We start from the raw sequence: 17,407 nt of genomic DNA, 5'->3' as shown, positions 1-17,407 counted from the left end.
TTATTCATTGAGCCCATTTAAAACTGATGGATAGATTTCTGGATGTAAAAGGAATCAAAGGATATGCAGGAATATAGTATTTAGAAAGAAAATCAGCCATGATTTTTGTTTTTTTTAAATTTTATTTTTATTTGGATAAGGAATTCACAAATATCATGTACTTTTTTCACACATATAACCTTTTCCTTTTTTTATATGTATAAAACTACAATTATTTATACATTCTTAAGTACACATTGAGATGATATAAAAGGAAAATAAACATTTAAATAGATAATTATGTACTGTGGTAAATCTAACCTATTAGGCTAAGTAATGGAATTAGTTGTTAAGAAAAATGGTAATAATAGTTTCCATATAACCCTTCTGGACCATTTCCACTGGTCCAAAATGTTGTATATAAGCCTAAGTATCAACCATTGTAGGTGCTTATATCCTAATTTGTTCATGTTTGCTCCTGCCCGCAGACATAATTATCTAATCCCTATGTACTTATTTACTTAATTTTTTCATTTTTTTATCCCTTTCCCAAATCTTTCCCTTTACTTGTGTTAATTCTCTATTTTCCAAAAGAAAACAAAAAAAACATTTAGACTAGGGGTGCTTACGTTAGCAATATTACTGTGTTGATGAGAAGAGCAGTATAAATCATTAGGAGAGTCATCTAAAGTCTGCTCGCATTGGGGTTATATATTCAATCCATTTATTCCAGATTTGATAAAATTTTTCTTTTTGAGTTCTCAGGAGTAAGTCAACTTTTCCATTTTAAATATTTCCAAGATAATTTCGTACCAAGTCATTGGGTATTGGATTTAGCCATTTTCTAGTGATTGATTTCTTACTTGCCACTAAGAGGGCCTGCAGCAACTTTATATCTTCCTTCTGTTCAAGAAACAATACATGCCCCAAATAGAGCGTCTCAAAGTTCAGAGGTATCTGGGACCTAAGTACCTTAACTAATGTTCTATGAATACCTTCCCAAAATAGACTTAATTTAGGGCAATCCCAAAAAATATGAAAATGATTTGCCTCCTTGGAGCCGCACCTTCTCCAACACATCGCATTTGTATCTTTATATTTTTCCTGATATGGGGTCTTGAAGTATCTTATAATGTTTTTCCAACAATGTTCTCTCCAAGTCAAAGAATTAGTCGAAGACCATTGAAAGCTGCGGATTTTCTCCCAAGCCTCCTCTGAAAGTACCAACCCCACTTCTTTCTCCCACTTCTCTTTAATATACAGTGTATTTACATTTTTAGCATGGGAGAGTGCATTATATAATCGAGAAACTGATTTACTAGGTATTGAACTGCAAGCCGAATTCAGAATCTTGAAAAATTCTAATTCTACTGTTGAGAGGTCTGTATATCTACAACTCTGGTTAACATAGTTTCGTACTTGAAGGTACCTAAAAAAAGTCATTATGTTCTAGGCCATGTTTGTCCTGCAGGATTTGGAAACCTTGTAATACTCTTTTATCTATAAATGAGAGGTAGGTTGTAAGACCTTTCTTTATCCATAGCTCAAATCTTTTATCTCCTCTGTTGGGAAGGAATTCGGTATCATATGCACACCATCTAAAGAGTTTTAACATGTTATTAATTCCACATGAATTAACCACCTTCTGCCATACTTTTAATGTAAGATTTATCCAAGCGTTTTTAAATTTTTCCAACTGGGCCATCAATCCTTTGTCAGCTATTAAGGCCTGAAGAGGAAAACTGTCAACTAATCCAAATTCTATTTCCTTCCATCTAGCCTTATATTCCCTATTACACCAATATAACAGAGGGGTTATCTGTGAGGCATAAAAATAATTTCTCAGGCAAGGAAGAACCATACCTCCTCCTTCCTTCCCTAACTGTAAGGTGTTATATCGAATTCTAGGTTTCTTTCCTTGCCCAGCCATGATTTTTGATGAATGACAGAATAGGCTCAAATGGTTATATGGGCAATTCTCATTCCTGATTCCTGTGTTATTGTAGGAATTATTTTTAATCTAGTTTTATTGTAGGAAATATAGCTTTGATTTGTGTGTAGCATGGTCCCATGGAAGTGAAGTGATAATGGCATGATAGTCCGTCTCAGGAATATTTTAGGTATCATCATTGGACAGAATATTGCATACATCGTTAACACTTTCAGCTGCTAAGACAACTATTTCAGATACTGAAAGGCCTGGATAGAGTGGATGTGAAGAGGATATTTTCATTAGAGAGTCTAAAATCCCAGGGCACAGCATCAGAACAAAGTGATGTTCCTTTGAAACTGAGATGAGGAGAATTTTTTCCCGCCAGCTGGTGATGAATCTCTCGATTTCATTGCCACGGAGAGCTGTAGGGGCCAAGTCATTGGGTATGTTTAAGGCAGAGATTGATCGATTCTTGATTAAGGGGTTAAGGGTTGCAGGGAGAAGGCAGGAGAAAAGGGTTGTGGAATAAAAAACCCAAGATTGAAAGGCAGACCAAATTCAGATCTTACAAATTTTATTGTTGTAACACAGAAATGCTTTTCTAAGAACATGATTAGATCTGTTAATAATCATGTTTCTAATGTTCACACAGTGAATTAAGGCAAACAGAAACAATTTAGCAGGAATTTGCTGGGCAGGATAGATCATCCGTAGCACTTCAACCCGTTATAATATACTTCGGATTTTCTAAGCTCAGTGATGTATGAATGCCAATGAAGGCTGAAGTCTTATAAGTGTCCTCTGCTGAGAAAGAGAGAATTGTGTTTATTGTTAAATCATAAATGACATTAAATGTAACATAATTGGAAATACAGTTTCATGACATGCTTGTGAATAAACAAGACATTTTAAGAGCTATGATGATATTCTTCGGGGGGGTTGCAGCAAATATGTTGAACTTTCACATTCAAATTTGAATGTGCTTGAGAAATTGAGAGACAATCTTGGTAATTATGAGTTAAAGACTGAATGAAACATGTAGCTTAATTTTGGTGAAGTACAGTAAAACTTATAAAAACTTTAAATTATATGCTTTATTTATAGGTCCCTTTGGAGACTGTAATCATGACAGCCGAGGAGACTATCAATGTTAAAGAGGCAGAAATAATCAAGCTAATCTTGGATTTTCTTAATTCAAGGAAACTCCATATTAGCATGCTGTCTCTTGAGAAAGAGAGTGGTGTCATAAATGGACTCTATTCAGACGACATGCTTTTTCTCAGGTATGTGGTTTAGTTTAGAACTTTATTTTACATTGTAAATGAAGTAACATTCAAAAAACAAAACCATTTATACACTTTCTGAATCAAATTTTTTGTACATTTCATTTCACTCTGCTTTGTATCATCATTTATTATTTAATCAATCCTTTCCTGTGTGCTTCATCCACTGTTGATATTTTCTTGCACCTTTTTTTATTAAATGATGTTTAAAAATACTTATTTTATGAGTATCATTCAGTTCTACTCATATCATTGCCCTGAAACAGTTGGCTCCTTTCTTGCAGTTTTTAATTAAGTTTTCTAGCCTGCGCATGTTCAAGGATTGATTATTTAGAGAGCTTTTTTTTGTGCTGAGTTGGGAACATCTTTGTTGGGGTTTTGTTTTTGTATGCATTATACACTATGTTCACATTGCCCAAATTCATCTCATGCGTTGTTCAAAAAATGGTTTGCTCTTATCACCCTGAACTCGATATTTAGAAGTACTGTATCTAAATTAATTTAATTCATAAAACCTCCTGGAAATACTCAGCAGTGAAGAATAATTTCCTGAAAATGTTCCCTATGAATTGATTCAAATGTGACCATAAGTCATCACTGATAATTTGCTTAACTGGATTCTTTCCAGTAACATCCTTTATGCCACCTTGTGCCATGAAATTATCAGATTCTGTTCTGCTCCGAATGCAGAAAACCCTGATAATTCAGTATCTAATTAGTTGAAAATCCCTATGGTTCGCGAGTCTTTCTTACTGGAACACTAGTTCTTGTGCTCCATGCGTACTGAGTTTGCTGGAAATTTTGTTATACCATTTTGTAAGTATTTGGTTTTAAAGTGAACTAAAAGTGCATTGGATATTTATAGGGGTAATAGCCAACCGGTCTGGAAAAACTTAGTCGAACATAACCTAGTCCATCACAAGCAAAGCCTTCCCCATTATTGAGCACATGTACACAGAGAGCTGTCACAGGAAAGCAGCATCCATCATCAAGGACCCCCGTCATCCAGGACAAGCTCTGTTCTTGCTGCTGCCATCAGGACCCACACCATCAGGTTCAGGAGCAGTTATTACTGCTCAACCATCAGGCTCTTGAACCGGGGGTATAGTTTCAGTCAACTTCACTCTCCCCATCACTGAACTGTTCCCACAACCTAAGGATGCTCCATCTCATGTCTCTACTTATCGTTTATTTCTTTCTTTTTGTATTTGCACAGTTTGTTGTCTTTTGCACATTAGTTGTTTGTTCGTCCTGTTGGATACAGTCTTTTATTGATTCTGTTGTGTTTCTTGTATTTACTGTGACCACCCACAGTATATGGTGATCTATGTGTACTTTGATATTAAACTTACATTGAATTTTGAACTTTGAACCAAAGTCTTAGGGTGTTGGATGAGTAAAGTTTTGCTGTATCTTCTCATCATATGTTGGTATCTATCAGTCATTTATTTTTCTCATGAAGGTGTTAAATTATGACTTCACATACTATTTTCCCCTTTTAAAATTTAGAACTCCAGCACTGATGTTCAAAGATCATTTAAATGTCAAATTAACTAGTATGATGAAAGTGAGTGTCAGCTGGCTGTTATTTTGCCCACAGAAAGTTAAACATAAACATCTGTTGGTCCATTTTAATCATCTTTTGCACATTAATGCTGCAAGTTCATATTAAAAAAATGATTGGTAAAGTTATTGGAAAAAGCTAGTTTTCATGTATTGATTTAATCAAAATAGGCAACAAAGGACATTCCACGCAATTAGGTAACATCACACACAAGCACAAATATATTGGGATGAGCCTTGCAATAAATCTAGCTAGTATGCAATTATCATACATTTATTTTGGAATAAGATTATGGTGTAGAAGAAATGTTTTGTCTTTCTAAAAAAAGGGTTTGATTTAATGACACTCCAACGATTTAGAGACAAATCAGAGCCCTGTTTCCCTTCTGTTGTAGATAATGTAGAATAGCCAATTAAGCCAGGTTATCCCTTTCTGTCCAATGCTGAAGATATTGATTATGAAATGTTCCTATAGTGGTGGATACAATACTGTTATTTGTGCTGAACTGTTACCTGTTTAACTGAAGCAAACAAAGTAACCAAGTGCAATCCTTTTGCTTGTTAAAACATAAACGATGTTTAATCATGCATGAGCACAGAAACCAGTCATTCTTAACACTATACGGTTTTAATATCAGTTTGTGGTGAGCTCCAGTTAATGTCTACACAGATCTATGTTAGAACCATCCTGGTCAAGATGATCTGAGACTCCAGCAGTACAAATATACTGACCTGTTAGATCAAGTACTATTGTACAGTCTTAAAACAGTTCCCTGTCTACTGTTGCTACATCAGCTAAAATGCAAGGATAGGAAAGGTAAGTTATGTGACAAAAATTTTAGTTCAATAAGTTGATGTATGCACTGGGTTCTTGGTTTAGTTAGATGAGAAAACATTAGTTTGGTTATGCCATCTGAATATATTTAGTATAGTACTTCACTTTTTAAAATCTTATTTTGTAGGCAGCTAGTGCTTGATGGCCATTGGGATGAAGTGCTTCAATTCATTCAGCCTCTGGAGTGCATGGAAAAATTCGATGGAAAAAGGTGAATTTTTCTTTTCCATACTACTGTTCACCTCCCATACATTGATAATTCCATACACACCCCATCCCCATCCCCCACAGATGCAGCTCAGACCTTGTTGATCGAGGGTTCCACATTTGCAGTCTCTTGTGTCTACACCTTCTATTTGTCTGCTTTCTGGTTTAAGTCAACTGCTCTTTTTGGGATGCATCCAGTGATTGCTCTTTTCTCTCTTAAATGAAGAGATGGATAGGGAAATTGGTTACCAAGGCAACAAGTTACACTTTCTTTGCATTTATATAACTAATCATTTGAAATTTATTAAATCTGCTGGAAGAACTTCAAAAATATTGCAGCTCAGTTGCAAATAAGGCAGACAGCACTGGAAAAAGTATTTGAATTTTAGTTTATAGTAATTTCAATAAGTCAGCAGGCAAATTTCTTTCTTAGAAGTGAAGGGGAAACTTTAAACTTAAAAAAAAACCAGCCTTTACTACCTTTTTCAGATGTATTTTCTACAGTTCTAAATAATGTTGCTTAAAGTTTCTATTAAAAACCAGTGCTGTCTTTTCTCAAACTTGCATCATTCTGAACTGAAAATCTAGGAGTGAGTATAACTTCATGTGCACTGACAGGCCAGAAACTGAGGGTAATTGGCTCCCATTCACAGCTTGGGTTGGGAAAGGTTGATCCAGTGCACTGCCTTATCAGCTCTGGAAGTACAGTTGCAAGAAATAGTTTGTGAACCCTTTGCAGTTACCTGATTTTCTGCATTAATTACCCATAAAACGTGGTCTGCTCTTCATCTAAGTCACAATAATAGGCAAACACAACTTGCCTAATAATAACACACAGACAATTGTACTTTTCATGTTTTCATTGAACACATTATTTAATCATTCATAGTTCCGGCTGGAAAAAAGTATGTGAACCCTTGTATTTAATAACTGGTAAGACTTCCTTCCAGCAATAACCTCCACCAAATATTTACTGTAGCTGCTGATCAGACTTGCACAAAAGCAAGGAGGAATTTTAGACCATTCCTCCATGCAAAACTGTTGAAGTGCTTCAATGTTTCTGGGATACCTTGCATGAACAGCCCTCTTCAGGCCACAGCATTTCAATTTGGTTAAGGTCTGGATATTCCAAATTTTGAATTATCTTCTTTTTAAACCATTCTGTTGTTGATTTATTCTTATGTTTCGGATCATTGTCTTGTGCATTATCCAACTACTATTAAGCTTCAGGTGATGGACTGTTACACTGACATTCTCCTGTAAAATGTCCTGATACAATTTTGAATTCACTGTTCCCTGGACAATTGCAAGCTGTCCAGACCCTGAGGGAGCAAAGCAGCCCCAAACCACGTTGCTCCTTCCACCATGCTTCACAGTTGAGATGAGGTTTTGGTGTTGGTGTGCAGTGCCTTTTTTCCTCCAAACATAGTAGTATGCATTTGTGCCAAAAAGTTTAATTTTTGTCTCAACTGCCCTCTGAACATTGTCCCAAAGGCATTGTGGAACATCCAAGTGGTCTTTTGCAAAGTTGATACATGCAGCAATGTTTTTTTTTGGAGAGCAGTGGTTTCCTCTGTGTCTTTCCAGGTTTTTCTTATATTGGAGTCATGAACAGGGACTCTAGCAAGTTCTAGAGATTTCTGCAGGTCTTTTGCTGTTATCCTTGGGTTCTTTTTCACCTCCTTCAGCATTGCACGTTGTGCTCTTGTCTGATCTTTGTAGGCTGCCCACTCCGAGGGAGAGTAGCAACAGTACTGAATTTCCTCCCTTTGTAGACAATTTCTCTTACAGTAGACTGATGTATCTTTACAATTCTTCTTCTAAAGTCCTCTGAAAGTTGTTTTGATTGAGGCATGGTGCATATAAACAGATCTTTCTTGAGAAGAGCAGGCTCTTTTAGTAACCTGAGATTGTGTGTCTTTTTGATAGGGCAGGGTACCTCTACAACCCACACCTCCAATCTCATCTCATTGATTAGGACACCTGACTCTAAATAGCTTTTGTAGAAGATAATACCTCAGAGGTTCACATACTCACTTTTTACTTAGACTGTGATTGTTCAAATGGAGTACTCAGTATTGATGCAAAGTACAATTGTTTGTATATTATTTAGACAGATTGTGTTTGTCTATTATTGTGACTTAGATGAAGATCAGACCACATTTTATGAGTAATTAATGCAGAAAACCAGGTAATTGCAAAGGATTTACCAACTTTTTCTTGCAACTGTAGGTCCCAGTAGCTTTGTGATGACCTTACACCAGCAAGGTGGTCTGATTCCTTCAATATCTCCTGTCAGGTTAATGTATCTACCATTTTTCCGTTTTTAATTGCTAACCCCTGTCCTGAGCCTCCATGCAAATCCAACAGCGGGTTCCTCTGTCATATTGCCACCACTGTGTCTCCTCTCTGGTTTCTGTTGACTGTCATTTATGGAACAATTTTAATGATTACCCTTCAGAGCTTCAATGAAATGTTTTTCTGGGCTTTTTTCTTTAAAAATTTTCATCAGTGATCATTTAAAAATTGTGCTGCTTTTGATATAATTAGTACATGCTGCTGCCAAATGTTTAAACTGCTGTGTTAATTTTGAAGAGAAAAGTATTTAATAATAGACTGAATTGTTGCATTGTATATGGTTACAATTTTGTATTTTATCAGTAAACATCAATTGCAACTGCAGTTTCCATCTTGGAAATGTTTAATTCCTTTGATGCTGTGAGAATAGTGTATGTGGGTGTCAGACTAATAGTCAAGTTGAGAACGCAAACACGAGGAAATCTGCAGATGCTGGAATTTCAAGCAACACACATAAAAGTGCTGGTGAACGCAGCAGGCCAGGCAGCATCTCTAGGAAGAGGTACAGTTGACGTTTCGGGCTGAGACCCTTCGTCAGGACTAACTGAAGGAAGAGCTAGTAAGAGATTTGAAAGTGGGAGGGGGAGGGGGAGATCCGAAATGATAGGAGAAGGCAGGAGGGGGAGGGATGGAGCCAAGAGCTGGAGAGGGGGAGAAAAAGGAGTTTATATACACACATTCTTTTTCTCTCTCTCCTTTTCTCCCTCTGTCCCCCTCACTATACCTCTTGCCCATCCTCTGGTTTTCCCCTCTCCCCCTTTTCTTTCTCCCTAGGCCTCCCGTCCCATGATCCTCTCATATCCCTTTTGCCAATCAACTGTCCAGCTCTTGGCTCCATCCCTCCCCCTCCTGTCTTCTCCTATCATTTCGGATCTCCCCCTCCACCCCCCCCACTTTCAAATCTCTTACTAGCTGTTCTTTCAGTTAGTCCTGACAAAGGGTCTTGGCCCGAAATGTTGACTGTACCTCTTCCTAGAGATGCTGCCTGGCCTGCTGTGTTCACCAGCAACTTTTATGTGTGTTGCAGTCAAGTTGAGAAGCCTATTTACAAGTTGAACTATGTGCTATGAATTTCACAACTTTAAATATTTCTTATTAGAAAAATCATAGCTAGAGTTTAAAAGTAAAATAAATATAAAAATACTGGAGATACTCAATGAGTCATGCAACATCTTTAGAAAGAGAAAGCATTAAGGTTTTGGATCAGAGACCATTCAACGGGTGTATTCCCAGCTTTTCCTGTTTTAATTTTAGATTTTTTGTATCTATATTTTTTCTTTTCTATTTAAAAGAACTGTGCAAAAATCGTAATCTATTAATTTCCTGTATGTCTTATTTGTGAACAGATTTCAAGGAGATCTTTCTGTTTGTTGTGAGAATACCCTGGTACTTGTGTTTAACCTGTTAAAGAGTATAAAATCGGTTAATGATATTAATCTGCTTTTCCAGGTTCCGGTACATTATATTGAAACAAAAGTTTTTGGAGGCCTTGTGTGTCAACAATGCAGTGTCAGCAGATGATGAGCCTCAACATGTAAGTACTTAAACCAGGGGTCCCCAATCTTTTTTGCACCACGGACTGGTTTAATATTGACAATATTCTTGCGGAACGGCCGACCGGGGGGGTGGGGGGGAAGATGGGGTGTGTTGTTCAGTAGGGTTAAACTCACCTCCACATGTCTTTTACAGTTAGGGTTGCCAACTTTCTCACTCCCAAATAAGGGACAAAAGTATTAGTCAAATCCCCGGACACTTTACCCCATGAAAGACTACTATGACCATGAAGCCTTGTGCAGGCACCTGTGTACGCATGCACATATGTGCCAATGTTTTTCCCCCCACAAATTGGTTCTGCCTTCATCTTCCTGACTGTACTGTAGATACATTATTTTTACTTTATATAGGCTGTGTATTTATCATATCATTCCTGCTTTTACTATATGCTAGTGTTATTTATTTTCAGTTTTATGTGTTATTTGGCATGATTTGGTAGTTTATTTTTTGGGTCTGGGAACACTCAAAAATTTTTCCCATATAAATTAATGGTAATTGCTTCTTCGCTTCACGCCATTTCGACACGAATGGTTTCATAGGAACGCTCTACCTTAGCGGGGGAAATATGGGACAAACCAATTTAGCCCAATATACGGAATGTCCCGGCAAATACGGGACAGTTGGCAACCCTATGTTCAAGTTCAACGGTGTGTGACAGGGAATGAGGAAAAGTGAATCTGACTCATATTGTTTCCTCGCGGCCCGGTAGCACATGTTTTGCGGCCCGGTAGCACATGTTTTGCGGCCCGGTTGGGGACTGCTGACTTAAACCATTGAATTTACTGTTCTAATGCATTGTTCTGTAAGGTAAGTTTAAGTGCTTGACAATTAAATCCATATTACGCATGTAACCCTCAGGTTCGGCCAGCATGCATTTGTCTAGGGGAAGACAGCCTCTGGCCCAGCCAAACTGAGGAATCTCGTTTGTGTGGATGCTGCATGATGTGTTGTCCGGTTACAATTCCGAACTGCAAAATATCAGACAGAACACCGTATGCAATTAAATGATTGAACTTTATAAATTGTAATCTGACTATAGGGTTAGTAAAGAAAAAATAGAAAAAGGGCCCATTTTAATGAAACAGTCTAATGTGCACATTGGAGCGCATGGATTCGTCCATTTGATCCCCATCGATCTCCTCTGAGCGTCGCTCCGAGTCCACTCCACCTGCTAGTCTACCAACTCTTGCTATTCGCGTCTTCTCTCTTCATCTCTCGCCGACAAAAGACCGCAAAATCCCTGGTCCCCATCCCACAAGAAAGAACAACATGCCTCTCATTGGATAGCAAATATCTCAAAGCCTCCGTTATCTCTAGTCATAACCCAAACATTGCTGCTGCAGAGAAACCATTACATTAGCAGTGAAACCTTACAGCACGTTACACGCAAAGTACTTGTAGTATCTGGTCTTTATAAAGATGTTTTTACAGATTGGTTAGTTTCTAATGTACTATTGGAGCTTTTTTAAAGCTCTGTTATGGTTTCATGACTTTGTTTTTATTATGACAAAGGAACATATTCTTAAATAACATGAACCCTGCAAGAAATTTCTACAGAGTCAGAGTACATATATACATCATTGCCCATTAATTAACTATCATGACATCTGATTTTCAAATTTAACTATTAATTAATATTTTTCATCTGATGTAAAACAAATAATAACTGTAGGTTAAATTTCTTATCTAACAAAAGCCTCAGGAAAAAGTTCTGAGTAAATGCTTTCTCAATTCCTGTACAACATGGTAAGGATTATACTGGTATGTAGCTTATTCTGAAATCTCTTCTACCTCATAAAATTTGATCTGCAGCTTCTAATTTGTACGGTAACAAATTGAGTAAACATTGCTAGCTGGTTCATGCATTTTTCCGAAGCCTTTAATCTTTTGTGGAGGTAATTTCCAGATGGACATTATATATGGAATGTTTTTCCCATTGTAGTTTGTACTTCTATTGAGAAGAATATTGCTTCTAATGGTAAATTTCAAGTTAAATGTTATAAACTAAGATAGATTTGTATTAAAATACCATATCTGGAACATTCTTTGTTGCAGCTGGAATATACAATGCAAGAGGCTGTGAAGTGTCTCCATGCATTAGAGGAATATTGTCCCTCCAAGGAAGACTACAGCAAACTCTGCTTATTGCTTACCCTTCCTCGGTTAACAAACCATGCAGAATTTAAGGATTGGAACCCCAGCACTGCTCGTGTCCAGTGCTTTGACGAGGCCTGTGTTATGGTGGCAGAGTTCATCCCTGCTGACAGAAAGCTGAGTGAAGCTGGTTTCAAAGCCAGTAATAACAGACTATTTCAACTGATCATTAAAGGTTTACTATATGAGTCATGTGTAGAATTTTGTCAGAGTAGAGCCACTGGTGAAGAGATCAGTGAGAGTGAAGTACTGCTTGGAATTGATTTACTCTGTGGAAATGGATGTGATGATCTTGATTTGAGTCTTCTCTCATGGCTTCAAAATTTGTCACCCAATACTTTCTCATGTGCCTTTGAACAGAAGGTTTTGAATATCCATACAGATAAACTTGTGAAGCCCACAAGGTCATCATACACAGATATTTTAACACCCCTAATTAATAAATTGTCTCCTTATCCATCATCTCCAATGAGGAGACCACAGTCTGCTGATGCATACATGTCACGTTCCTTGAACCCTGCATTGGATGGGCTCTCTTATGGACTGACTAGTCAAGAGAAACGTAATGCCGATTTAGTTAACAGAAGTTCTCCAATGTCTCATTCATTTGCTAATTTTCATTATCCTGGAACACAAAACCTTTCCAGAAGTCTCTTGCTGGAAAACACAGATTGTCACAGCATATATGAGGAATCACCGGAAAGGTTAGTTTAATTCTGAATTAATTCAAATAATTATTTATTTGGTAAAAGGTGTTATATATCGTGATGTGTCTACAATTATGCTGTTAAAGTTCAGAGCAGACCATAGAAATTGGATGTTTTTATGCTCTCTATTATATGCAATTAGAAATTTCTTATGTGAGCAGTTAAAATAATGTTCCTAGCCAAGCATCTGAGAAATGAAGAGTAAATAATTACTCAAGGTGAAAAATCTGCATTTGAGTAATGAATAGTGGCATTTAATCTAGGTTGCTTTTAGTAAGGATCACAAAATTAATGTGATTGAAGGTGGTGCTTTAATCCTTTAGCATCTTTATTCTCACTTTCTCTCCCCCTAAAAAGATATATTTGGCAAAAAATAAATTGTCATCCCTAATTTTTTCAAATTTACCAGTTGTTCCCAAATTTGCTTGCTTTGTCCTGTTTCCTTGTTCTTCTTTCTCGACTTAGACTATAAAGCTATAGAAATATTTATAGTTTACTATAATAGGATATACGCTTCTTTAAGTTCTTGATCTTCCTGTTTTTGATAATTGAGTTCTTTGGCCCACAATCAGTTTTGTTCCAAGTGCCTAAATATAATTTTGGTTCTGCACATCAGTGCACTGCTACTGCTTGTTAAATAGGGGCAAATCAATATGTTCACCAAGAGATGATTGCTTGGAGGCAAAATTAAACCATAGGTTTCCTTATTGGTCTGTAAGATTTAAAGAGAGAGACAGAGTGAGTCATGCCATTCAGTTAGATCGTTTGTGATCCTTGAATTCATTCACGTTTCTGTCCCTCCCTGTATACGTTGATTTTCTTTGAGTCCAAAAATCTATTTATTTCCATTTTAAACATACAGGTTTCCCCCGCCATCCGAAGGTAGAGCGTTCCTATGAAACGGTTCGTAAGCCGAAATGTTGTAAAGCGAAGAAGCAATTACCATTTATTTAGATGGGAAAATTTTGTGAGCGTTCGCAGACCCAAAAATAACCTACCAAATCATGCCAAATAACACATAAAACCTAAAATAGCAGTAATATATAGTAAAAGCAGGAATGATATGATAAATACACAGCCTATATAAAGTAGAAATACTTTTCCACAATCATTTCTGAACTGTTCTCCGTAGCGAAAATCTCACGCAAGCGCCGTCAGCAGAAAATCTCACGCGAGCGCTGTTGGCAAGAACACTCTGTCCAGTAACCTTTAAGCTATGAAGCTGCCAAATCATACCAAATAACACCTAAAAATACACAGCCTATATAAAGTAGAAATAATGTGTATACAGCGTAGTATCACTTACCGGAATCGGGACAGCGCCAAGCAGACTGATGATGGTGTGTTAGACTGAGTCGTCGCAGGCTGGGTGGTGCAGTGGCCCCCACCCTCTGGGCCACCAACCGATACCGATCCGCAAAGCGTGCAGGGGTCCAGCGGTAGCCAGAAGGTACACAGCACATCTTTAAGAAAAAGCCGAAACAAGCATGCTAATTAATTAGATGCCGCCCGTAATTGTCGGCCCAGATCAGTGCCGATTTCCGATTGCGTCGTCTCTGATCTGGGCCAACAGTTACGTGTTGGCAGCACCTAATTAATTAGCATGTTTATTTTGGCTTTTTTCTTAAAGATGTGCTGTGTGCCTCCCAGCTACCTTTGCATTCTCCACGAATCGGTATCTGTCCGTGGCCTGGGAGTTGGGGTGGTGGGACACTGGGGTGTCATCTCGTCGCCTGTTTCCATTAGAGCAGGCGGCTCATCTTCTCCTATGACTGCCCGCCTCAATGTCGAAGGTCGAGGTTCGTCATCTGCTGTGGCTGATGTGGAAGGCTTGCTTGACTGCTGAGCCTCGCGTATTTTTCTATCACACAGTTCTTTAATAAGGACTCAAACCATCCTGCAAATATCTCCTAAACCGACGTACCCTTTCAAAATTAAAGTCGTACTTTATCATTACTCATTCGGTTTCGATTGTTAGCCTTTTTTCTTCCAATTGCATCAGCTCTTCATCTGTCAGTTCTTGGTGATGAGATGCCAAAACATCATCTTCGTCAACTTCCACAAGCCAAACTCATGTTGTCCTTACTTCGTTCACCACGATCAAAACGCTTAATTTTGTCTAGTTTTACCGTAAGTGTAACACCCTTACGAGCTCTTTCAGGCTTTTCCCATACCATAGAACTCATCTTGCAAACGGCTGCTCACAGGCACGTGTTAAAGCAATGCCGTTCCGAATCCGGGGGAGAGTGGCTGATCAGGGCGCGCTGCCTTTTATCGTGCGCTGAATTTTTTTTTCGTAACAATGAAAACACCTGAAAGCGAAAACAGGGTACTAGTGTAGGTCTTTCGTAACAGTGAAGTTTTGTAAACCGAACATTCGAAAAGCGGGGGACACCTGTATTCATTTTCTGCCCATCCACAAATTTCAGGAGAATATAATTACAGCAATTCACAACTCATTAAATGGAAAAACAATCTGCATTTGCTTCTCATCACAGTATAACTGCCTATTTAACCTAAGGAAAATATTCATTTTATCAATGAAAGGCCTGTATGATTGTAGTATGGCCCTTTGACAGCAATGCCTTTGCAATAATTAGTTTGTCTTAGTAATTGCTTGCTTTAATTGCGTCTAAGCTTAGTATTTTGTGTTACTAAAGGAAAATAAGTTTTTTTTTCTGAAAAGTCATATCTAGATTTGTAGTTTTAACTAAATAAATAATATAGTTTGTGAACAACTAAGAAAGCAAGGTCAATAATGAGTCTTATCATTGTAAAACACTTTGACTTCTTATTTCCACTTGGCAACTTTTTAATCTAATATTATTGAAATCTTCAGTGAGCCAAAGGTGTTTCAGAATTCCCATTGATCTTTGATTTCTAACGGGAAGTATTCTGGTGGAGTATCTTGAATTATTCCATTATTTAACTTTTTTCAGATTTTTTAAAGTTCCAGCTACCTTTCCCTCATGTCTTTTAAAAATGGATTAATTTAACTTCTTCCTCATTCTAAGATTGTTATCATCTTATGTTTACTCTTCCCCAGAGGATGCTTTACTGTGATGAATTAACAAGTTTACAGAAAGCGGGACCTAAAATAGCATATTTCCTGTTTAATTATACAAGTTACTGCTCTGGATTGTCATCTTTAAAGTTTGTCTACCAAACAGTGGGCAAAATATGAAGATTAATCTCTTACAGTGATGGCCTTTTGATTTACACAATCTACCTGTTGGTAGGAGATAAACTAAGTTGCCTAAAAACATCTTTATATACACCGCTTTAAGGCCATGTTTTGAAAAGTATTAACATTTAAAAATTTGTCATTTAAGACTACTTTTTTCCCAATTTGGACATTGTAAACTTACCTTGCTAAATTATCATATTGCGCTGTCAGATTTTAAATAAAGTCCAACATATAACTACATAGCTCCAATATATTGTCTTGATGTTAGTCTCTCTTGGAAGTTATTTCTATTCTTAGCTTTGTAAATATAATGCTTCCTGCCTTTAGGTCTAGTAATTAGATTTCCTGGGGCAATGGTTCCAGTCTCATTTATTTGGAGACTATAACATTTTTATGTTTTCACATTTCCTTCCAACATAGGAGGTTATTCAGCTGGCTGAATCTAAGCGAGCTATCAGAGCAATCTCATTCCCTCCTCTTATTTCTCTGTAACCTATTTTCTTACACATGCCCGTTACACCCACATTCTTCTTCCTTCCACCTACACTAGATGCAATTTATCACAGCTAATTAACATAACAATGATTATGATTTTGATATGCAGGTGACAATAAGAGTATCTGGGGGAAACCCAGACAGTTACAAGAAAATTTTACAAATTCCAGATATTCTTATTGGCACCTTCTAAACTTGTAGCACTCATGTGCTAGCAATGTACTGCTCTATGACTTTTTCAGCTATTCCAAGTGAAATTCTTGCCCTGTTTCCACAAGTCTATAACAAAAGTCTTATGAAAATCTGGTAATTAACTGTGATGTTCTGCATGGTAGTTTTGACCCCAGCAGGTATTTAACCTTAAGTTTAATTATATTAATTCTCTATGTGGATGACGACAATGGTATCCTCCCTCTCCTAGACTAAGTTTGAAGGCACAAATAAATGTTCTTGACCCTGCCATAAAATAGAGCGTTTCGTTATTTCTTTCTTTGGCTATAGAGTATCTGCTTTCTTGACTATCATATCTGATTCTATAACTATGCTGCTTTCAGTGGCTGCCTTTATCAGAGTACTATGGTCATATTGCCCATTATCCTAGCAGTTTTTGTAGAAACAGTCTTTGCCCATATGTTAGAGAGAACCTCATTGAACATAACTAAAACAGCTTAGCTGCAACTTAAGCCCTCAAAACCGTCTGATTAGCAGAATTTGAAGAACTCTGAATCATGTCAGAAAAGTAAAGAAGTAGTTTTAATTGATAGATAAGGATAGTTCAGTGTAAAAGAAAGACGCAAACAAGGTTAACATAGATGTTGACGTTTCACGCTTGTTTTTTTTAAGTAATGCTTTGGTGAATTGCAATTCACATGAGTCTTTTACTGTGAGTTTACTCAGCAATAATTATGGTATACCATCCCATTTAAAATACCTTGTATTTTATTCAGACAGCATTACTTTCAAATTAATATGCATTTAAACCTTGGGTACTTACAAACTATTATAATCAATTCACTGATTTTTGATGATTGCACTGAGCTTAGCTGCAAAATAGCATGGTCGTTTATGTGATTCTGCAAGCATCTGTGCATGCTTCATTGTCAAATCACCTTGAAGATTAGGGGAACTTTTTAAAATTACCTTCTCATCCAC

The 17,407-nt window shown here is 37.2% G+C and overlaps 1 protein-coding gene across 1 annotated transcript in view; it reads left to right on the top strand.

Annotated features, from left to right (window-relative positions):
- LOC140206058 (WD repeat-containing protein 47-like) overlaps positions 1–17,407 on the top strand; it is a 59,740-nt gene that overhangs the window by 18,892 nt on the left and 23,441 nt on the right. The window contains exons 2-5 of the mRNA XM_072274139.1: positions 3,017–3,195; positions 5,721–5,804; positions 9,608–9,692; positions 11,768–12,570. Coding sequence (XP_072130240.1) covers positions 3,038–3,195; positions 5,721–5,804; positions 9,608–9,692; positions 11,768–12,570 — 1,130 coding nt within the window. The 5' untranslated portion in view covers positions 3,017–3,037. The remainder of the gene's footprint in view (positions 1–3,016; positions 3,196–5,720; positions 5,805–9,607; positions 9,693–11,767; positions 12,571–17,407) is intronic.

This window comes from Mobula birostris, chromosome 12 (genome assembly GCF_030028105.1).
Source record: "Mobula birostris isolate sMobBir1 chromosome 12, sMobBir1.hap1, whole genome shotgun sequence".
Lineage (NCBI taxonomy): Eukaryota > Metazoa > Chordata > Chondrichthyes > Myliobatiformes > Myliobatidae > Mobula > Mobula birostris.
This window is presented reverse-complemented; position numbering and strand designations above follow the sequence as displayed.